At 24.9% G+C, this 25,334-nt stretch overlaps 2 protein-coding genes across 5 annotated transcripts in view; one reads left to right on the top strand and one right to left on the bottom strand.

Moving 5' to 3' along the window:
* Positions 1–25,334, bottom strand: part of LOC127288297 (uncharacterized) — a 164,288-nt gene that overhangs the window by 61,371 nt on the left and 77,583 nt on the right. For all 4 annotated transcript variants that reach the window (XM_051315672.1, XM_051315676.1, XM_051315675.1 and 1 more), the window contains exon 2: positions 4,987–5,044. In XM_051315672.1, the coding sequence (XP_051171629.1) occupies positions 4,987–5,044 (58 nt within the window). The remainder of the gene's footprint in view (positions 1–4,986; positions 5,045–25,334) is intronic.
* LOC127288285 (pyrokinin-1 receptor-like) overlaps positions 454–25,334 on the top strand; it is a 66,010-nt gene continuing 41,129 nt past the window's right edge. Inside the window, exons 1-2 of the mRNA XM_051315648.1 lie at positions 454–683; positions 12,618–15,737. Of these exons, the coding sequence (XP_051171605.1) occupies positions 15,325–15,737 (413 nt within the window). The 5' untranslated portion in view covers positions 454–683; positions 12,618–15,324. The remainder of the gene's footprint in view (positions 684–12,617; positions 15,738–25,334) is intronic.

The following is a 25,334-nucleotide window of genomic DNA, read 5'->3' as shown; positions in this document are numbered from 1 at the left end:
CAGTGGAAACAAAATATTGTGCTGTGTGGGAATATGGCAGAAGATTTTTGAAAAATTTTGATCCCAAAACCCATCAGAGTATAGGAATATGTTTCAATGTTTAAATTTGAAATCAAATTCGAATTCAGCAAAGAAAGAAAAAAAGTTTTTCACCTTACTACTTAACATTACCTCATCCCTTTTACTTTCTATATTTGTATTATATATAATACTAAAGTTTTATGAAGTCTTTTGTTAATGGTTCAACTTAATGAAATGTCCTGAAATAAACTTTTTTTTCCCCTTGGAGAAAAAGGAAATGTATTTCACACACATCTATCGTCTATATAGTGAGAGAAACAACATTTAATGTGTATACACTCGGCGGCGCTGGCGCGTAAACTTCCAACCCCCGCGCCTCCCCTTCGCGCTTTTCCATTGACACACGGCGTTCGTATTCGAGTCTAAATCCAAATATTCATTCCACAGTCAAACAGTTTTTGACTTGTTCAGTGTTCGGTGCGCGTCTATAGCAAAAAATAACTTATTATCAACTCTATTCAATATAACTTGGTCAAAAAAAAAAGAAAAAAATTTTCTATTGTATCTTCCATTAAAAAAAAATCTTTTGTGCTTTTTAATAACGTTTCGGATAAAACTACTTCGCAACTATCACTAAAAATTGTTTATTTCATAATCGTTCGGTGAGTTAAAATTAATTAAATCGAAACTATTGCGGTGAAATAAAAAATCTTTATTGTATAATAATCAATGAAGAAGTAGCAAAAAAAAAAATATATATATATCGATAAACAATTTTGATGTATGTTAAGTAACAGGTGGATGTATACTTTGTATGCAACAGGTGTATCATTTCATGTTACATCAAGAAAAAGAGAATCGCTTGAGGGGATATATATATATATATATATATATATATATACGTCAGAATCACAAATTTCTATATATCAAAGTGCATATATAATTTAAGGATCGTAAAAATACATTTTTTCGGAATAACGCTCGTTAATCTTCTTAAAGGTCTTTATTATATATATCTATATTCATTGAAAATTTGCATGATTTTTAAGTATCATAAAAATTGCTGAAATTTAAGATTTTTTTTCGTTTTTTTTTTCTACAATCTTCCGCATCAAGTGTCTCTCCTTTCTCTTTATATATTTTTTTGGGGTTTTTTTTTATGATTCTGGAATAAAAAGGGCGAGAATGTTATCAAAATATATGTCATATTATATTATATACAGTGATGCTGTACCTAATTTCCATATATAACTGTGAACAAAACTTTTCACGTGTTCCATCTAAATTCCCTTCATTAAATTTTCTCTATATATAGAGCGCGACATAAATTCCTCTTGATTTTGGGAATTAATTATGCTAAAAGGATTTTCATAAATTTTGAATAGCTCAATTATTTAATATACTACCTTAAAACTACCTATATATATATTGAAAACTATTTTTAATCATAGACATACCAAAAAATATAAAATTGTTTTATAAAAAATAAATAAATTTTTCATCTTGTTAATTAATTAAAGGTGAAATTAAAATTCATTTTTTGTTCAAGAAAAAATAAATTCATAATAAATTTATTTAATGTTTGTTGTAATTTTAACTGTTAATGCGTATAGAAAAGTCTGAAAATATTGAAGTGTTTTTAAAAATGAATTTTTAAATTACAGAATATATTCTTATTTTAAGAATATTAAATAAGTACAATATTCTTAAAAAAAAAGAATAAATTGCATTTAAATATTCTAAAATAGATGCCACATATAAATAAATTGTTTTCAGTGTGTGTAGAAAAGGTACTAAAAACATTTCCTCTCAATATGAGAGGAGTTATAATTCTATCCTCTCTATATTATAGAAAGATTTCAACGCTGTCTCCAGTATGGGTCATTCCATGTCAAGTGTACCAAACCCATATTTTTGACAAGGTTAGGTTAGGTTAGGTTAGGTTAGGTTAGATTAGGTTAGGTTAGGTCTCCAAGATTCAAGGTCATAGATCAAACTTAACCTTAAAATTCATAGACATAGGGTTCCAGGATTCAAGGCCAGAGATCAAACATAACCTCAAAATTATAGGGCATAGATGTCCAGCATTTAAGGCCTTAGTTCAAATATAACCTTAAAATGTCTATGTCCGACAAACATAACCTCAAATTCCCCTTACTAAGAAACGAACATAACCTCAAAATTTAGATAAAATTTTAATAATTTTAATATTTGCAAACATTTAAAAAATGTCATGCAAAATGCTATATTAAAAGATTTTCCTCTTAAAATAAAATGTTTTTTTTTTCATTCATTCTTATAGAAAAATTTATAATCATGCATGCAGACAATAAACAAAGGCAAATTAAATTTTCTTTTTTTTTTGTTTGTAAAATAGTATAAAATATTTATAAATATTTTAAAATAGTGTATAGGTACATATATAAAAAAAAAAGAGGAGGTGTATTAAAAAAATTATGTCCCTGTTATATTAAAATGTAGATTTTTTTTCATTTTTTTTCTTATGTGCGGGTTGTATGTTTATTTTGTAATAAAACAAAAAAGTGAAGTTTTCGTATAAAAAATGTTTTAAACTTGAGATTTTATAACCCTTACTACATATATATATATGTATAAGAATTCATTTTATGTAATTACAAGCTGAAATTTCTTAATGAATTTTAAAGTTTAGCCATATTTGCTTGTACGTTGACGTGGTGATTTTCAGCATGACGTCCAAATGACGAAGCCGAATAAAGGTCGACAATTTTCTTATGAGCACGGATATATATATATATATACATATATATATGCATCAATGTCAACCTGTCTCAGTGATTGACACTTTCCAAATATAAAGAAAGGTTTTTCATTTCATCGAGAGAAACATTTTTGCCGATAATAATTAATATAAACGAATTATTATAAAATACTTCTTTTGTCATACTTTTTTTTAAAGAAAGAAAAAATTTTTCTTTGAAAGATTTAAGTATATTATTACTTTTTTTTGTAAAAAATAATGTGAGTGTCTATCACAGAAACAGTGAGAAAAAAATATTCTGTTTAGACTATATATATATATATATATATATATATATTTCGGACCTATTTTAGAATATTTTATACTGAAATTCAGTATGTAATATTCTTAAACTTAGAATATATTCTTGGAACATAGTATATATATTCTTAGTATTTAATATAAATTCTTAGCATTTAAAATATATACTAAGTAACTCAGATAGGACGTAAGATAGCAGCAGCCTTGCGGCAAGCTTGCCACGCAATATTGCCAACCTTGCACGGCAAACTGGCTGCAAGCTACAAATGTCCCACTTGACCCAAGCTTGCATGGTAAGCTTACAAAAAGATTGCAGTGTAAGGTTACTGCAAGATTGCACAAAAAGATTCTCGCAAGATTGCTCAGTAAGCCAAATAACCTTACTTTGAACCTAAATTTTTTTTTTTAATTTCGTACAATTTTTATAATTTTATTATATTAATTAAACCAAACCTTTTTTAAACAAATTTTTTTTAGGTTTAAAGCAAGATTATTTGTCAACGTTGCACCAACCTTGCTACAAGCTTACCGTGCAAGCTTACTGAGGAATCTTGCGATAATCTTATTGTACAATTTTGCAATAACCTTACACTACAATCTTTTGGTAAGCTTACCATGCAAGCTTGGGTCAGGTGGGACATTTAAAGCTTGCTGTAAGCTTACACAGAAAAAACCGTAAACTGAAATTAAGAATATATTCGTGGCGCATATTTAAGAATATTTTATACTTAAACTTAGTATATATTATTCTTAAAATAAGAATATATACTTAATTTAAGTATAAAATATTGATAAATATATTATTATTAATTTAAGAATATTTTATACTTAAATTCAGTATATATTATTCTTAAAATAAGAATATGTAGGTACTGAATTTAAGTATAAAATATTTCAGTTTACGGTTTTTTCTGTGTACGTGCTATCTAGGTACATACTGAATTTAAGTATAAAATGTTTTAAAATAGGTCCCAAGTATATATTCTAAATTTTAGAATATTGTTTTTTCGATGAAGTATTTTCTTCTTAATATGAAATTATTCCTTTTTATTTATAGTTATTTCGGATAAAAATTTCGCTTTTCAAATATTTTTCACGCTGAAATAATGATATTCTCAATTTAAGAATATCCTCTTGGCTTTTATTAAAGAATGTACATTACAAGTATTTTATTCTTTGAATTAGAGTATAATGTACTTTGCAGAAGTAACAATTTTTATTTTAGGAATATTAATCTTATTTTAAAAATAGTAAACTTATTTTAAGAATATAATTAAACTTAAATTCAGTGTGTAATAATCTTAAATTTAGAATATATATTCTTAATATTTAGTATATATAATATTTTGAGCATTTATAGAATAAATATTGAGTACCAAGAATATATTCTAATTTTAAGAATATTACAAATTGAATTTAAGTATGAAATTTTCTAACATAGGTCCCAAGTATACATATTTTTAATTTTTTATTTTAGAATATTTTTTATTTTCTGTGAATATATTTTTAACCAGTAGCCAAGATTTTATTCTGAAACTTAGAATATCATTTCCTGGTACAGTATCAAAATATATATTTCTTTGGATCAAAACATTTTGTATATTTTTGTTCAAAAATAAAATTTATTCCTGTAATATATATATATGTTTCTTTAATGACATAACTTCGTTATAGTATAAACTATATTTTATTGACTTTAAATATATCTCGTAATATACATATATATATATCATCTTATTGCAAATTGTCAATTGAAGTTTTGAATAAAATTAGAATCTATAATTAGATATTGAAAATAAAAATTTAGACTATACTTATATACACGTATATTTTACAATATTTTTGAACAAAAATAACATTTTTCTAAAATTGTTTTCATATATAAAAATTTGCTCTTTCAAAATATATAGTAATTTTTTACTCACCATATAGAGATAACACAGACGAATTTCAAGATTCTTTTTTTGCACTAATTCATTGAATCTGTAACAAAACAACAAAAAAAAGGATTAAATTAAAGAAACACGTGCGTTAGACATTTGCTTTGTTTCGTTATCGTATAAATCAAAAAGCACATGTTACGAAAATTAATAAAGGTTTAGATTTATATCCCAACATAGAAACATTGCAAGTCCGACATTATTTTTTTAAAATAAATATCTTTAACCTTTACCCATCTTAGAAAATTCTAAAAATTCTATAGCATTTTTTCACAAACTTATAATATACCTAGTTAAATTTTTTTTTTTTAATAATATTATTTTTATATTATAAATATTATATTATTATATTATATTTATATTATTTTTTTTATCTATTATTTGATATTAAAATATCCTAATTGAATTAAACGCACTCACTGTGATATTTTTTCAACTAAAAATTGTTTCAAAAAAAACCTTGAACAAAATTTTAAAAAAAATGTATTTTTTATTTTTAACATATAAAAAAAGGGATTTTTTTATTTTCGTTATTTAACATTTAAAAAATAAAATTTTTTTATAATCCTCAACTAACTGAAATATTGTATATTTTTTTTAGCAGTGTTATTATTATTTTTTTTTAATGTACTTTATTAATTATATTATTTATTTTTATTAATTTTCATAATTTTCTATTAATATTTTTTTTTATTATTATTATTATTAAATTAATTTTAATTAATTATTAATTTAATTATCGTTTAATTAAATAACTATACATTATGTTTTATTTTCAACCATATAAATGTATAGTTTACTATGAATTGATTTTAATACAATTATTCAGGAATTTTCAACAAAAAATAAAATTTAAATTACATTAATTATTTAATTGAAAATACATTCGTAATGAAAAATTTTATTTTCTAATTAATTAAATATTGCGTTCTCGTTGTTTTAGAAGGTCACAATTAGAGAAAGAGAGAGACAGGAACTATGTTTGTCTCTCTTATTCATATACGTTACCATGGCAACCACTATAAAACGCACACAGGTCGCGCCTGCGGAGAAAGACTTAACCAATAAAAAATGAGCGCAAGAATTGGCGCAAATTTCAAACTTTTATTTTTAAAAAATTAAAAAAACAATTTTAACGCAAAATAGATAACACAAACCTTATTTTAAATCGATTAATCAGTAGATTTAGTAAAAAAAAAAATTATTAAAATTGAGTACTTTTTAAATATAATTTTTCCTCTAAATAAATTAATAAAGAAGGAAAAATTAAAATCTTGTTTATTAAAAATTTTAAATTTTATCTAGTAATAAAAATTGGTTATTTTTTTTAATAATATTATTTTTATTTATTATTTTCTTTTTAATATTTCTTCTTGATATTATTAATAATTTGAGTAAAATAATTAAAATGTTAAAAAAAAAAATTTCCGCTTAAGAGAATTTTTTACGTTATTTATATAATTTCCTTTTATGTATGCGTTATTAAATGGATCTCCTTTGTATTTGAGAGGATCCTACTCTTAAAAAAATATATATATATATAAAACCTTTTGAAAATTTTCTGATCAGTTGAAATCCTTTTGAAACAAAAAGAAAACACTAAATTGAAGAGGAAAATATTTGACTAATTTTTTCGACATTTTTTCTTTTAAAATAAAAAATAAAATCTATTTCAAATGGAAATACTCTTGTATTGAAAGGATATCTTAAAAGTCTATGCAAAGAGAAACCTCTTAATATTATATATTCTAAATTTTTAGTGGTACAACGAAAAAAATTCAGAATATTTATATTCTTAGCAATTAGAATGTATCCATGAAATTTAAAATATATTCTTAAAATTAGAAGAAATCAGTCATATATACAATCTTCATTGAATTTTTACTGATCACTTAAAAAACAAAAATTTAATAATTATTTAAAATTTTTATCAAGACGTAGAATGTTTTCAATAATTATAAATTCAAACAAAAAAAAAAAAAAAAAAAAAAAAAAACATTAAAATTGAATCATAGGAAAATTTATAGTTACAGATGACTGAATTTTATTATGGGAACGTAATACAGTATTGAGTGTCCTCCTTTTTTTTCTTAACGAGAGCATTATTGTCAACAGTTGACCGCGCTCTGGAAGTAATTATATGAAACACATGATTCTTTTAACAACTAATTTTATTACCTTTTATCATAAACATTACGCCCCCTTTTTTTTGCAATCATTATAATACACTGCTTGAACAAAATCTCAGTTTCATTTTCAAAACATATGCGTAATTAAAAAAATTGTCTAATCTTTTCTATTTTTTTTATAGATAAAAACTATTCACTTTTGCGAATTTTATTAATAAAATATAATATCCATTTTATAAAATAATTACTGTTTTTTTAAAAATGAAGTTGATTTGCACATTGACCTTGCACGTCAAACTTTCCGCAAGCTTCAAATGTACCACCTGACCGAAAGCTTGCATGGTAAGCTTACCGAAAGATGGCAGTGTAATGTTACTGCAAGATTGCACAATAAGATTATAGCAAGATTGCTCAGTAAGCTTGCACGGTAAGCTTGTAGCAAGGTTGGTGCAAGGTTGTCAAATAACCTTGCTTTGAACCTAAAATTTTTTTTTTTAATGTTGCGTCTAAATTATATAATTTTATTATATAAATTAGACTAAACATTAAAAAAAAATTAAGTTTAAAGCAAGGTTATTTGTCAACGTTGCACTAACCTTGCTACAAGCTTACAGTGCAAGCTTACTGAGAAACCTTGCGATAATTTTATTGTGCAATCTTGCAGTAACATTACACTGCAATCTTACGGTAAGCTTACGATGCAAGTTGGGTGAGGTGGGACAATTGAAGCTTGCCGCAAGGTTGCTGCAAGTTTACGTGCTATCTGGGAATAATATTTACTCAATTTAAGTATAATATATTCTTAAATTAAGAATATATATATTTTAAAATATTTTATACTTATAAATGAAGTATAGGTATAGTCTTATCTTAAGAATAATATATATATATATATACTGAATTTAAGTATAATACACAATATTCTTAAATGTGAGCCTAGATTATATTCTTAATTTCAGTTCACGGTTTTTTTCTATGAAGAGATTATCGCAAAAGTGGAATTTTTCCTCTTAAAATGAGAATACTCTTTTTTACATATTCATTTTTCGTTTTTTTTTTAATTTTTCTGTTTTTTTTTTTTGTTTTGTTTTATTATATTTTTTATATTATTTTATTGTTTTTTCGTATTTTTTTTTTGTATTTTTTTTTTAGTATTTGAAATATAAAAATTATATAAACAATTTAATGAATATAAAAATTATTTTTAATATGTCTTCAAAAATATAAGATAAAACTTTGAAAAAAAAAATTTTTTTCGATATATAGAATAAAGTATGAGGCCCTTCTTCTATTTTTATATTTAAAGTAGAGCTGAAAATTCTGGAAATAAGATTCTTTTAAATCATTCGATAAAACGCGAAGAGGTCGTGTAGAAAATCAAGATTCTAAGGTCAAAAGAGGCGCAGTGTGAGGCAAATAAAATAGAAAGAATTATTGTTATTGCATAACACTTATCATACCGACCTGTTCAATTTTAAAATTTCCAAATTTTAATCCCTGTATAATAATAGTATATAGATAAAAAAAATGTCTTTATGACTTCATTTAATTTTTTATCAAATATATATAAATTGCATTTTTTTTTTTTTAGTGCAAATTATTATTTGTCTTTCTGTTATATATCAAAATTTTATATTTTTGAAATCGACTTTTTTTTCTAACGGGACATTACGTAATATATAAACAGTTTTTATATTATAAAATTTAAATTCTTTTAGTGTTTCTAATATTTTTAAATAATAATTAAATTCTTGTTTTTTACGATTATAAGAATATTTGATCAGGTGTGTTTCTATATATGTATATTTGAATTCATTATATAGAGACGCATAGTTGATATTATATCAGAAGGGCAAGGACCAGTTGACAAAATTTTAAAGTCAAATGTAGATTATTTTTCATCATTTCAAGATTATTTTTGTTTTTAACGTGTGACATTTTATCAAAAATATATTCTGAACATCATACTTAAATGAACAAGGAAGATAAGTTAAAAAATTTTAAAGACCAAATTCTTTTTTTAAGTTTATTGCTATTAGAAAATAATTCATTTAATTATACAAGCACAAAATAAAAAAAAAGTCAGGTCCAAAAAAACACAACCCCATATTCCTATGTTTTTGGGGTCGCTGAAACCGAATATGACCATGAAAAATTTTTTTGCCGACCCATTTTCCCGCAACCACCACCTGGCACCTACTCACGAGGGTTGGAGTTTCAAAATAAAAAAAAAATCGAGTAGGGTGTCTATTCCAATGTTTTTTGGGTCGCTAAATCCGAAAAACACCACTAAAAATAAATCCTTCCTTCCCTTAACCCCCCTACAACCCTCTGGGAGGGGGTAAAAATTTTAAATTTCACAAAAAGTCAAGTTAGGTGTCTAATCCTACGTTTTTTGGGGCGCTAAAACCGAAGAATGCCACCAAAAACAAGTCCTTTCCTCCCTTAACCCCCTACAACCCCCTCAGAAGGGGTTGGAATTTCAATTTTTACAAAAAGTCGAGTACGGTATCTATTCCTATGTTTTTTTGGTCGCTGAAATCAAAAAACACCACCAAAAACAAATTCTTTACCCCCTTAATCCCCTACAACCCCTGGGAGGGGGTTGGAATTTCATTTTTCAAGAAAAGTCAAGTACGGTGTCTAATCCTATGTTTTTTGGGTCGCTGAAACCAAAAAACATCACCAAAAATAAATTTTTCTAGAAAGTTACCTATGATTATTTTTTTTCTACACTTAGCGCCGTGAAAAATGAAATTCCAACCCCCTCCCAGGGGTTGTAGGGGGTTAAGGGGGTAAAGAATTTGTTTTTGGTGGTGTTTTTTGATTTCAGCAATCAAAAAAAACATAGGAATAGATACCGTACTCGACTTTTTGTAAAAATTGAAATTCCAACCTCTTCTCAGGGGGTTGTAGGGGGTTAAGGGAGGAAAGGACTTGTTTCAGCGACCCCAAAAACATAGAAATATGGGGTTGTGTTTTTTGGGGCCTGACTTTTTTTTGTGTGCCTGTGTTATTATCTAATTATATATTTAAATCAATAAAAACTATATATCTACTCTTTAAACAATTAGTTATAATTCGTTCACTAAATTATATTAGTAAAAATTTCTACTAAATTTTAATTCTTTTTTCACTAAAAATTTAATAAAAAAAAAAAATATATTACTAAATCAAATAATAAAATTTAACTAAATATTAATGACAAATTCCTACTAATTTGAATTAGTAAACAAATCCTAATTAAAATTTAGAGAGTAATTCATTGAATTAATAAAAATTATAAAAAGCAATCATAATTTTTTTAAATTTATAATAATTATAATAATAATAAAATTATAATTGTGAGACTTTTGGAAATTTAATGTTATATCAACTTGAACATGAGAAATAGATTTTCTGCAGTTTGTATAAAAAATGGGTTAAACAAACAACAATGAAAGCTTTCAGCAAATTTTCTATCTCAAATTAAAAATTCTTATTTTAATTAAATATAGAATATGATGGATCCAAATAAATCCCATATTGAAAATAAACAAACTGTTTTTTTTCTCTCGCGAATATCCAAATGAAGAGTGCAATTTCAATTTTATATTAAAATATCCTAATTGAATTAAACGCACTCATCACTGTGATATTTTTTCAACTAAAAATTGTTTCAAAAAAAAACCTTGAACAAAAAATATTTAAATTTCTTTTGTTCAAAAAAAAAGGAAAATGTATTTTTTATTTTTAACATATAAAAAAAAGAATGTTTTTATTTTCGTTATTTAACATTTAAAAAATAAGATTTTTTTATAATCCTCAACTAACTGAAATATTGCATATTTTTTTTAGCTCAGTGTTATTATTATTTTTTTTTTATTGTACTTTATTAATTATATTATTTATTTTTATTAATTTTCATAATTTTCTATTAATATTTTTTTTATTATTATTATTAAATTAATTTTAATTAATTATTAATTTAATTATCGTCTAATTAAATAACTATACATTATGTTTTATTTTAAACCATATATATGTATAGTTTACTATGAATTGATTTTAATACAATTATTCAGGAATTTTCAACAACAAATAAAATTTAAATTACATTAATTATTTAATGGAAAATACATTCGTAATGAAAAATTTTATTTTCTAATTAATTAAATATTGCGTTCTCGTTGTTTTAGAAGGTCACAATTAAAGAAAGAGAGAGAGAGACATGAACTATGTTTGTCTCTCTCATTCTTATACGTTACCATGGCAACCACTATAGAACGCGCACAGGTCGCGCCTGCGGAGAAAGACTTAACCAATAAAAAATGAGCCCAAGAATTGGCGCAAATTTCAAACTTTTATTTTTAAAAAATTAAAAAAACAATTTTAACGCAAAATAGATAACACAAACCTTATTTTAAATCGATTAATCAGTAGATTTAGTAAAAAAAAAAAATTATTAAAATTGAGTACTTTTTTAAAATAATTTTTCCTCTAAATAAATTAATAAAAAAGGAAAAATTAAAATCTTGTTTATTAAAATTTTATCTAGTAAAAAAAAATTGGTATACCCACAGTACCTAAAATTACAGCAATATTGCTTGACTTGACTATTATCAAATAAATATTTACTTGAAACAAATAATTTTTCTTTAAATTAAATAAATTGTTTTCAAATCAATAATTTCTGTATTTTGAAACAATAATACCATCTCAAATAATAATTATTTGATAGAAATAAATATTGATTTAATAAGTCAAGTAATCGATTATTTAAATCAAATAAATTTTTCTTTCAGTGTATGTTTCTCTCTTACTCTTGTACGTTGCTATGGCAACCACTGTAGAATCCACTCAAGTCGCGCCTGCGCATATAGACTTAACCAATAAAATATGAACGCGAAAATTGGCGCGAATTTCAAATTCATTTTCTAAAAAATTTAAAAAAAAATAGTTTTAGCGCAAAATAGATCATAGAATCATTATTTTAAATCCACTAATCAGTAGTTTTAGTAAAAAAAAAAATTATTTAAATATGAGTACGTTTTAAATAATTTTTCCTCTAAAACCAAATTTCATGAAAAAAAAGGAAAATTTTATTATCTTCTTTATTAAATTTTCATACAAACTGAGAAAAAAAAATTGTCAATTTTTTTTTCTTCTAAATTTCGGTAAGAAAAGCAAAGGGAACATATAGGTGTTGAATGTTTATTTTCCCTGAATACATACACACGCGGTAGTTAGTTAAACAAATATAAAGAAGCAGGAATATTGGAAAAAGGCAAAAACCAATCCCTATATGGCGCCAGTAAACTAGTTTGAGGAAGGATAGGACTTCTTTTCCTTGAACTTATCCTCGTCTACATATATATATATATATATACAGTGGTCTTGCTCGATATTATATATATCTATATATACACACAAAAATATACATATACATATATATATATTTTTTTCAAACCTAAGCTCAATTTCCTTTCTCTTTTTCTCTGATTTCAGGATTTAGAAAAGAGCGCGGGTGTTATAAGGCGGCACGCGTCGCAGGAGAAGTGGAAAAAAATTTGAGCGGTGGGAGATGCTGGACCAATATTCGGTGTGTGGGATGCTGAATTTCACGTGTGCCGGAGTTTCTTTCGAATTCGCGCCTTGTATCGGTTCCAGTGAATCGTGCCGAGAGACCGTGGCAGATCCTTCCCCACGGGCATTTGCTCGTCGTCGCTCTTCTCTTCTTCAGTCTACTTGTTTCGCATCAATGCAAACACTCTCATTGCCGAGGATGTCGCATTGATCTCATGTCCTTCTCGCGAAAATCAATTCATTCAATTCGCGAATAAAATATTCGATTTCAAAAAAAAAAAAAAAAACAAAATAGTGATGGAAATTAAGAAAAATTAAATAAAGTTGAATTTAACAAAAATTTTTGAAAACCCGAGTTTTTACCACAAAATTTATCAAAAAAGGAAAAAAATACAAAAAAAATGATAAAAGAATCAAGAAAATGTTTGAAATCAAAAAAAGAAGTTAGAAAAAAAGAATCAAGAAAAATTTAAGAAATAATTTAAAAATTCAGGAAAAAATTATAAAAAAAAAAAAATTGAGGAAATAAGAAAACTAAGAAAAGATTGAGAAAAAAATTCAAAGAACAAAATTAAGAAATAAAAATCGAGAAATACCAAAAAAAAAAAAATGATAATGTAAAAACCAAGAGATAATAAAATAAACAAGTAAGAAGAAAGGAAATATATAACAAAAAGAAGATGAAGTAAAGAACAGGAAGCAAGGAATTTGGAAAAAAATAACGAGGCCGAGAATAAGAAATAAGGAAAAAGTGAAAAAAAAAATTAAAGGAATAAATGAAAGGATTTGATATATAAGAAACGAAAAACAAAAGTCATACGAAAAAAAGGGAGGATAACAAGCAAGAATAATAATAATAATAATAATAATAAAAAAGACATTAAGAAATCTAACAAGTTACGGAACAAGAAACTGAAACAGAAGAGAAGAAAAAAAAACGATGTGATGATTTTAGTGATGAAAGAGAAAACTATTTCATTGAGTTTTGAAAAAAAAATCACTTGTAACAAAAAATTGCTCAGTTGCGAGCAAAATAGATCTCTCTCTGTGTGTCAGTGTTTGTGTATGATTATTAATAGCCAAAAATATGAACACTAGTTTATTTTTTTTTTTTTAAATATTGTCTTACTTCACACAAAATTTTAAGAAGACAATAGCTTATCTTAAGTAACGAAGGATAAAAAAAATAATTTTATCAATCCCCTAATAATAAGAATAATAATAATAATAATAATAATAAATACCCCTCGGAAAAAAATAAATATTTAAAAAAAATTGAAAAATTCATTATAAACCAAATAAATAATATTTTTAAAAAAAATTGAAAAGTCCATTATAAATATAATACAAAAATAATTACAAAATTGATGATAAAATAAAAAAAAAAAAACAATTTAATAAAAGAGCTGGTGAATTAAAGAACTCACTCTCTCTCTCTGAAGTTGATGTTTGATTCCGGTGAATATAATTCAAGTGTTGGCTCAAGGGACATTAAACCTTATAACATTACATACAAAAAGTTATTTTCCCTTCTAGTTTGTTATAATTGAGCCGCGTCTTTGAAATTCTCCACACGTGCTGCTTCAATTTCCTTCTTTGAATACTGTTAATTGAACCAAGGGCAAATTATTGTCTCTCTCTCTCTCTCTCTTTATTTTATTTTCTATATATGACATTTTATTAGGGATGAGAAATATTTTACAAAACAACTCGATCAAGTGAATAGTGTGAAATTTTAATTTTTCAAAATCAGTTTGAATAAAAAACCATTTGTGTATGTGCGCGTATTTCAAGAGGACATGTTCGATATTTTCAATCGAATTTGAAGTGAATGTTTAATTTTTTTTTCAAAAAAAAATAATAGTGAACATGTTTCAATAGAAATGTTAATTTTGAACATGTCCAAAAGGAACATTAAATAGAAAATATTAAAATAAAAAGAAAATCAAAAGTAACGTTAATTTTGAACATGTCCAGAAGGAATTTTAATAACGAACATGTCCAAAGTGAACATTAATAGGGAACTTGTCCAAAAGGAACATTAACAACAAACATGTCCAAAATAAACATTAGTTTTGGAAATATCCAAAAAGGAACATTAATTTTTGAACAAGTTTAAAATGAACATTAATTCTAAACATGTCCAAAAAGAACATTAAAACTGACAATTAGTTTTGGAAATATCCAAAAAGGAACATTAATTCTGAACATGCCCAAAAAGCAACCGTAAAACTGAACATGTCCAAAATGAAAATTAATTTTCGAAATATACAAAAGGGACAATAATTTTGAACATGTCTAAAAATGAACATTAATTTTCAACATACCCCAAAAAGAACATAAAAACTGAACATGTCCAAAATGAACATTAATAGCAAACATGCCCTAAAGAAACAGTAAAATTGAACATGTCCAAAATTGAACATTTCCAAAAATAACATTAATATCGAATATTCCTGAAACGAATATTAAATACCGAACATGTTCAAAATGATAAAAAATGAAAATTTTGAAAAATAACATGTTACTATAAACATAATTTTTTCAAATATTTTAAAATCAAGTGATTGGTGGGAATCAAAAAAAAAAAAAAAAAAAATTTTAAAGACAAAAAATAAAGAAAAAAATCATGATGAATGATTCGTTGCTATATAATTCACCAATTTCCGAGTTGGAGAATGTGAGTACAGTGAAACAATATGTTAAAACTATTGTTGACGAGAATCGTGATCCAATGTATATTGTATTACCAATAACAATAATTTATGTCATTATATTTTTCACTGGTTTAATTGGAAATGTTTCAACGTGCGTTGTGATTTCAAAAAATAAATCAATGCACACTGCTACAAATTATTATCTCTTCAGTTTGGCTGTTTCTGATTTGTTATTATTAATTTCCGGTCTACCACCGGAAATGTACACAATGTGGTATAATTATCCATATGCATTTGGGGAAATTTTTTGCGTTCTCAGTGGTCTTGCCGCTGAAACAGCGGCTAGTGCAACTGTTCTCACCATTACGGCCTTTACCGTTGAGAGGTAAGAATTTCATATATTTAAATACATATAGGGCGAAATTCCTGAAGTAATTTTTTTTCTTTTAAATTCAAAATTTACCCCTTTTTTTGAAAATACAAAAAAAATATTTTCGACTTTTTTTGAAAAAAAAGAAAAAAAATAGTTCCTTTTTTCAAAAAAAGTCAAAAATATTTTTGTTTTTCAAAAAAAGGGATAAATTTTGAATTTAAAAAAAAAAAAAAATTGCTTCATTCGAAAGAGCAGAAAAAAACCATTCAAAAATATGTGGGTCAAAATTTTTTTCATCCTTTTATTCAATAAGTTATAATTTTTCAAAAATTCACTATTGACCGTAATTTTAATCCTCTTTCCCCCCTACAGTTTTTGATAAAAATTAATAATAATTTATGGATGAAGTACTCGTTATGCAAATTGCAGCTCGAAATAAGATATTATTTTTTTTTTTTTTGAATTGGTACACTTTAGAAATTTTGCCTCACATATGGGGCATTCTATGGGAAATTATCATTGAAAATTTTTTTTTGTCCGGAACATTTTTTTTCGAAATCTATATGAAAAATAAGGAAATACGTATTTTTTTATTTTTTTATTTGATGAAAATGAAGGAAGTTATGATTTTTTGAAATTTAACGTCAACGAAGAAAGCGTGTTTGAGGAACATTTTTTAATCTATTGTACTAATAAATTAAAAATTATGCTACCCAATGGGAAAAATACCATTGGCGTATTAATGGCCCAATAATGGGAGCCAGGGATGCCAATATAATTCCAATAATGGCACCCAATAATGGACCATTATTGGTAAAGTCATGGGCTGTCCACGCCGATGCCAATGATTGGCAACCATCATTGGCAAATTATTGGCAACCAATAATTAGCCAATATTAAAAATTTTAATAATAATTTAAAAAATCAATAATTTAAAAAAAAATTTATATTTTTATTATTTTTTAATAGTTATTATTATTATTATTTTATTTTTAATAATTAAATTAAAATAAAAAAATGGTCATCAAAGTATTAGTGAAACTATTTCTTCCAAAAAAGAGTTTGTCTCAAATCCAATTAATAGGAGAGACATCGGGCAGAAAAAAATTTCGACGAGAAAAAAATTTTAGATCACTGCTTATATACCAATCAAGTGGCATCTCAACTGCGAGAAACAGTGATGTTCGCCCTCCCTTTGCGGCGTTGAGTGAACTAAAGTCCAGAGCTGAGCCATCAGCGCAGCGCGGGAACATTTGAAAAATTTGATTTTATAAGATATTTTATTTTATTTTAAATATGACAAATAATTAACTTAATAAATAATTAATGTCATTAATAATTATTAATAACATAATGTCATACTTAATAATTCGTTAATTATTATAAAATAAAATATCTAATAAAATCAAATTTTTCAAATGTTCCCGCGCTGCGCTGATGGCTCAGCTCTGGACTTTAGTTCACTCAACGCCGCAAAGGGAGGGCGAACATCACTGTTTCTCGCAGTTGAGATGCCACTTGATTGGTATATAAGCAGTGATCTAAAATTTTTTTCTCGTCGAAATTTTTTTCTGCCCGATGTCTCTCCTATTAATTGGATTTGAGACAAACTCTTTTTTGGAAGAAATAGTTTCACTAATACTTTGATGACCATTTTTTTATTTTAATTTAATTATTAAAAATAAAATAATAATAATAATAACTATTAAAAAATAATAAAAATATAAATTTTTTTTTAAATTATTGATTTTTTAAATTATTATTAAAATTTTTAATATTGGCTAATTATTGGTTGCCAATAATTTGCCAATGATGGTTGCCAATCATTGGCATCGGCGTGGACAGCCCATGACTTTACCAATAATGGTCCATTATTGGGTGCCAATGGTTTTTTCATTGGCTCCCATCATTGGGCCATTAATACGCCAATGGTTACTCGTGGCAGTTTCCCATTGGGTATATATGAAATTTGTTCATTTTTTCTCAAATTTTTCAAATATGTGCTCAAAAATAACGTACCTATAACAGAAGCAACAAAAAAGTTGAAATTAAACTTATAAAGTGAGTTTTCTCAAAAGAGACACTTTCGATTTTTAATTTTTTTTTTTTTTTGCATTACAATCTCTGATGACTGCAGAATTTTTTCCCCTATCTGCGAAAGTGGTACTTTTAGTTTTTAAATTACTATTTACAATTTTTAAGCTTGACGCAACGATTTTTAGTATGTTTTTATGAAAATTAAAAAAAAACAAATGAATGTTAATGGAAAAAGGTTATATTTGTAGAAAAAATGCTTAAATTCTGTGAGCCGTAATAAAAAAAATTATAAATAGTAATTTAAAAACTAAAAATACCACTTTCGCAGATAGGGGAAAAAATTCTTCTATCATCAGAGATTGTAATGCAAAAAAAAAAAAATTAAAAATCGAAAGTGTCTCTTTTGAGAAAACTCACTTTATAAGTTTAATTTCAACTTTTTTGTTGCTTCTGTTATAGGTACGTTATTTTTGAGCACATATTTGAAAAATTTGAGAAAAAATGAACAAATTTCATACATAGCATAATTTTTAATTTCTTAGTACAATAGATTAAAAAATGTTCCTCAAACACACTTTCTTCGTTGACGTTAAATTTCAAAAAATCATAACTTCCTTCATTTTCATCAAATAAAAAAAATAAAAATATACGTATTTCCTTATTTTTCATATAGATTTCGAAAAAAAAATGTTTCGGACAAAAAAAAAATTTCCAATGAAAATTTCCCATAGAATGCTCCATATACAATAATATGAAGCGAAGGAATTTCCCATAAAAAAAAAAAAATAAATAAAAACCTGTGCCAAAATTGAAGCATGAATTTTTTGTGTTTATTTTATGAACACATTGTTTTTACATGAAGATATGGAGTCTATAAAATAGAAGCAATATATTAAAACTTACATGGAAATTTAATAAATAAACAACACCTAAAGTCACGATTTTTAAATTTATTTTTTAATTTTGAAACATCAATAACTTGGTAATATTTTACAGTAATAGATTCACAAATAAGTTAATTGATTCGTATTTAAATATTCTTTAAGTTGGTCATGATAATTTAAAAATTCAACAAAATTTTTTTAAACAAATAATAATTTACTATTTCTAACTCTATTTTTTTCAAAAATAACCCTCATTTTTTATTTTTAACCTCGTATGTCCCCTTAATTTTATTAAATATAATTATTTTTTTAGACCAATTTTCATTTTTCAAATTGGCATTTGACAGATTTTTTTTTTTACGGAAAATTTTTACTTAACAAATTTTTTAGATACCAAATTTTTATTTTACAGAATTTATCTTTGCCCAAATTTTTTTTTTTTAATTTTAATTTAATCGAATAATTATTTAACAAAATTATTATTAATTAATTATTAATTTTAAGTGATTAGAATTATTAAAGGTCAGAATTTCCAAATCACTATAAATCTTCATTTACACGAATTGTTATTTGACAGAATTTGTAATTCCATTTGTCCGAAGCTGTAAATGTGCAAAACAAACATAACCTACAAAAAAAAAAATTTCGGCGCGAATTTGAAAATAAACCAATCAGAAATTATCAAGCATATTTTAATTGGATTAATTTCAAAATTCGCGCCAAAATGTTTTTGTAGGTTATGTCTTTTCGGACATTTACATAGCTTCGGACAAATGGTAATTTAGGATTTTTAAAATTCTGTCAAATAACAATTCGTGTAAATAAAAATTCAAACAAATATATGAAGATTCGATGAATTGGGAATTCTGGGTATTAAAAAATTCTTGACATTTAAAAATTCGAATCACTTAATTGAGTAAAGAAAAATTTTACCAAAGCAATTTTTTATAATTTATAATTTTTTTTTATTTAAAAAAAAAATTCAATTAATTTTTGACTGAGGAGTAAAGAATTTTATATTTTTGTAAATGATGATAATAGCTTTCTATATTAAGAATTTTCAATAAATTTCTATATATTTTTCAAGATGATGCGATGCGTTTGTAGAAAATGTTTGCAAAAATATCACAAACGCACTATCTACTGTTTTCATAAGCAAATTTAAGGTGCTTTAAATATATATATCATTTATTATTCTTGAGAGACAAAAAATTTTTAAATTTCGTGAGTTTATGTATCAACTTTTTTTTCTAAATAAAGAATCGTATAGCGTTTTCAAAATTTATAAACGAATTGGAAAAATATATTTTTTTTGGATAGTTTACAAAATTTGCAATTAGAATGTGACCGCATGTCATAAATAAATAAAAAAAAAAAAAAAAGACTTTTTGGTATACAATATGGTTGTCATTTGTTATCAGAGAAGCTCTCCGGAAGATCGCAAAAGAAAAAGGAACTATAAATTAAAGAAACTTTCAAATAAATAAAGATGAGGACCAGTTTTTTACATTTTTATAATCATCTTTAGGATTTCCTACTTTCATTTTCAGTTGCGCGATATAAGTAAAATACGTTTTTGTCGATAAGAATTTCGACAATATTAACAATATATTATATATACGTATAAAAAAAAAATTTTTTTCTATAAAAGAAAACAATATTTCATATATAAAAAACTAGTTATCTTTTATAACATTTTTTTTTTTTTTGAAAATATTTTTTTTTAGACAAAATAATAATTTACTACTGACAAGTATTTAATAAAATTAAATTTAATTGGGAACATTTTAATGGCACTTAATTTTAAATAATTTAATTATCAAATAACTGGCACATTTTAATTAGACTTTTAATTTAATTATATCTGATGAAAATTTAGTTACATTTAAATTAAAAATTAATTTTTACATATATATTTTTAATTTAAATTCTTTTGAAAATTATATAAATTTAGGCACTATTGCACAAAAATATATTTAAATGAATTTTACATATATGTGAAGTAATTAAATCGCATTCAGGAATTTAAACTTTATTAAAATTCAAAAACCTTTAAAAGAAGATTGTATATTTATTTTTATAGCGTTTTTTTTCAACTTTCCATTTATTAAAATTTTAATTTTTTTTACAATTAAAAATTTTTTAATACAATTTTTTTTGTTATCAAATATTAAATTAATATTTTGACATAAAACTGTTGAAAAATAAATTGAATGTAGTTTAAAAGTCATGTTTTATTATGATGTTAATGATCGAATTTTATAAGTGTTTTGTCTCTCATTCTCCCTTCAAAAAACTAAATATACAATCTATCTTTCAGAGATGTCAGGAAAAATAAGAAATTATGTCGGAAGCATCTAAAAGATTACTAAATAGTTGTAAAAATATATCTTTCCAAATTGTCAGAACAAATCAAATAATATCATTAAAATCGTTATTTTTTTTTTAAAGGGGAAATAGATTTATTATGCAGGATTGACCATTGTATAATATTTGTATATATATATTTATACCAAAATTTCACACTTCTTTCGAATAAAAATAATTTAAAAACAAATAACAATAATTATTTATATTAATAAATTACATAAATGTTTTAGTATAATCAATATCTATTATAAAATGTCCACTTAAAAAAATTAATTAGAGTATATTTTTTGATTTTTCAAATAAATCTTCTGAATAATTTTTTTAAAAAATTCAATACTTCGGACTTACATTGTACTTACGAAACTATCTTGAACCTATAATCGACCTACTTTAAACCTACAATGAACTTCTATTGAACCTACTTTGAACCCACATTGAAACTATATACGACCTACTTTGAACCAACATTGGTGTTATTTTGAACCTACTTTGGACCTATTTTGACCTACTTTAAACTATATCAGACCTAGATTAAACCTACTTTGGACCTACGGAACTATTTTGAACCTATAATCGAACCTACAACTTTGAACCTACAATTAACTTCTATAGAATTTACTTTGACCCTACATTGAAACTATATTCGACCTACTTTGAATCTACATTGGTCTTATTTTGAACTTACCTTGGACCTATTTCGATCTACTTTAAACTATATCAGACCTAGGTTAGACCTACTTTGAACCTAGATTGTACCAACGGAACTATCTTGAACCTATATTCGACCTACTTTGAACCTACTTTAAACTATATCAAACCTAGATTAGACCTACTTTGGACCTACATTGTACCTACGGAACTATTTTGAACCTATAATCGACCTACTTTGAACCCACAATGAACTTTTATTGAACCTACTTTGACTCATAATTGAAAATACATTCGACCTTTGAACCCACAATGGACCGATTATAAACTTATCTTTACCTTAATTTGACCTGCTTTGAACTTTCATTGGACCTACATTAAAACTATATCAGACCTATAATAGACCTACAATAGACCTACTTTCACCTACATTTAATCTACATTGTACTTACGATACTAAAATTGAACCTATAAATATTTGACCGACTTTAACCTATAGTGATATCGGAGTGGTTTTCAACGTATTTTTGTCCGCTGAACACGATCCCGGGTCCCAAAATTGCCTAGCACTCAACGATTTTGAGAGAAGTGAGGTTAAAGACTCAAAAACACTTTTTTTAAAGTATTTACCCCCAGTTTTCTCAAAATCCTGACGTGCTAGACAATTTTGGGACTCAGGATCGTGTTCAGCGGACAAAAATACGTTAAAAACCATTCCTATATCAAAAATTAAAAAAAAAAAATTTTTTGGATCTCTACCCACCATTTTTCTCAAAAAATTTTATTTTTGTTATACGAACATTTAAAAATTTGATAAAATGTTTATTCGACTTTATGGAATTCGATATTTGAGATTTACGCCATAAAGCGACACTTTAAAATTTCACGATAAAAAAAAAGTATTTAAAAGTAATCTAATATTCCACAGTAACATCTAGGGAGAACATTTTATTTGTGAAATCACGTGACCTCACAAATCACACGCCTCCTTAAATTCAAATAATTGGTAATAAAATTTTGTCAACATAAAATGTATGGTTTTTAGATTATATTAAAATAAAATGTTTTTAAATTAATCATAATTAGTTACTGCGCTGTCTACCTCGACAAATCGACAAATAAAGAAAGATGTTATGCAACGGATTTCTCGTGAAATATTTATTAAATACATAGATTGAGTCAAATTTTTCTCGACATGTTTAAATGATTATTTTTAAATTACTCCATATTAAATTACTCCATATAAAATTACTGTTCAATTTATTCATACTATATTTTATCAGAAATCTAGGTCGAAAAATCAGAACATTAATAAACGATGCTCACTGAATTTTGGAAAATACAAATATCAAGTCCCAACCAAAAATTTCAGTATTATACCAGAGTTAACTACTGGCGCAGTACTGGTTCAGTATTGGCTACCGAGACTGGGCAGTCTGTACTGATCCAGTACTGGTATTTTCATTGGATCAGTACTGGTACAGTACCACCCTTCCAGTACTGGCAAATCAGTACTGAGCCGATATTGAGCCAGTACTGGCTCAAATATATTTTCTTTTTGATTAATACTAGTTTACAAAAAGTTCTAAAGTGAACCTGATAAACCTTTTTGTTTAAATATTTTGTTCATAAAAATTTTTTCACTTTGATTTTATTTTTGAAAATTAAAAGGTATTTTATTTTGCTTTTTGAGGGTAAAATTATTTAAACAAAAAGTTTCCTGAGACTAATTCCAAAACATTTTGCAAGTTTTTTTTTTGTTGTTTTCAGATATGCAATAAACCAAAAAAATTCTTTAACGATCAAACTAAAAATAAATAAAATTTTTTATAAAAAAATTAATAATTTTTAAAATAAAAATTCAAAAAAATTTTCTTGACAACACTTGTTAAATATTAAAAAACAACTTTTATTTTCTTAAAAAAATTTTTCAAAAATTTATTTTAATGCAAATAATTAAAGTGAATAATAAAATAATTAAATAGCTAATTGTATAATTATTTTATAAACATTTTTATTTTTACTGAACTGTTTTTATATATTATAAAAACTTTGGTTTTATAATAAATATATTTTTATATTTATTTTTTGATTTTTTTAAATAATGATTTGCAATATATTTTATATTTAATAAAAAATAAAAACTGTTGGTGTTTTCGATTTTATATGTATATAATAAATTTTTAATTAGTTAGTTGACTAATTTAATTAATATTTAATTTGTGTTGGGTTACTAAAAATTTCACACACTTTTTCCTAAAAAAAAAAGTATTACCTGGAGCAGAGATTTCACTATTGCAGTGAAACTTATCTCTGTTACAGTTAAAGCTTTCTTTTCGTATACAATAAATTACAAAACTGCCAGTACTCAGCCAGTACTGAACCAGTAGTGGTTACCAGTACTGGTGCCAAATCTGGCAGCCAATACTGGTAAAATGTTATCATCCCAAAGTTACGCCAACTCTGGCGCCAATACTGGGTGCCAGTACTGCGCCAACACTTGTCAGTACTCCGCCAGTACTGCGCCATTAGTAAATTTTTGATTGGGGTTATTTAAAAAAGAAATTAAAATTTATTTTTTATAAACTAAATTAACAAAGGTCAAAAATCAAAGTCAATTTTTATTACATAGTATTAATAAAAATAGGGACAGTTGCGATTAAATGGGGATAAAATCCACATTTTTTACAAATTACGTAAGTTTCTTCATTTAAAAGGTAATATTTGCGGGTTTTTTTTTAAGTTGTTACTTACCCAATCAAAAATTTACTAATGGCGCAGTACTGGCGCAGTACTGGCACGCAGTATTGGCGCCAGAGTTGGCGTAACTTTGGGATGATAACATTTTACCAGTATTGGCTACCAGAGTTGGCACCAGTATTGGTAACCACTACTGGTTCAGTACTGGTCGAGTACTGGCAGTTTTGTAATTTATTGTATACGAAAAGAAAGCTTTAACTCTAACAGAGATAAGTTTCACTCTAGGTAATACTTTTTTGGTATACTTAGGAAAAAGTATCTGAAATTCTTTAGTAACCCAACACAAATTAAATATTAATTAAATTAGTCAACTAACTAATTAATATTTTATTATATAAAATCGAAAACACCAAGAATTTTTATTCCTCCTTATAATATATATTGCAAATTATTATTTTAAAAAATCAAAAAACAAATATAAAAATATGTTTATTATAAAACCAAAGTTTTTATAATATATAAAAACAGTTAAGTAAAAATAAAAATGTTTATAAAATAATTTATTATAATGTATATAATTATGCAATTAACTATTTAATTATTTTATTATTCACTTTAATTTATTAATTATTATATCAAATATAAATAAATTAACATTGAATTCAATTTAATTTACATAAAACAAAATTAGTTTATAAATTAACTCATCACAAATATAATGATTTAATAGAATAATGAATACTAAATTCCTGAAATTAGGTAGGTAATTATTAAAAAAATTATCTAAATTATTTTTAAATTAACATTAAATTTTTGTTTATAATTCACTTTTGGAAAAAAACTAAAGAATAACATCCAGAAACAAATTACAATAATTTTATTGATCATTGAAATATTTAAGTTTGTAGGTTTAACTATTTTTTATAATTTCTATTAAGAAAGATTAAGTATATATTTTATATTATTGATA

Source organism: Leptopilina boulardi, unplaced genomic scaffold (assembly GCF_019393585.1).
Source record: "Leptopilina boulardi isolate dan_hultmark-lab unplaced genomic scaffold, ZJU_Lbou_2.1 LbouV2_384, whole genome shotgun sequence".
In the NCBI taxonomy this organism is placed as follows: domain Eukaryota; kingdom Metazoa; phylum Arthropoda; class Insecta; order Hymenoptera; family Figitidae; genus Leptopilina; species Leptopilina boulardi.
The sequence above is the reverse complement of the archived record's forward strand: the minus strand, read 5'-3'. Positions and strand labels throughout refer to the sequence as shown.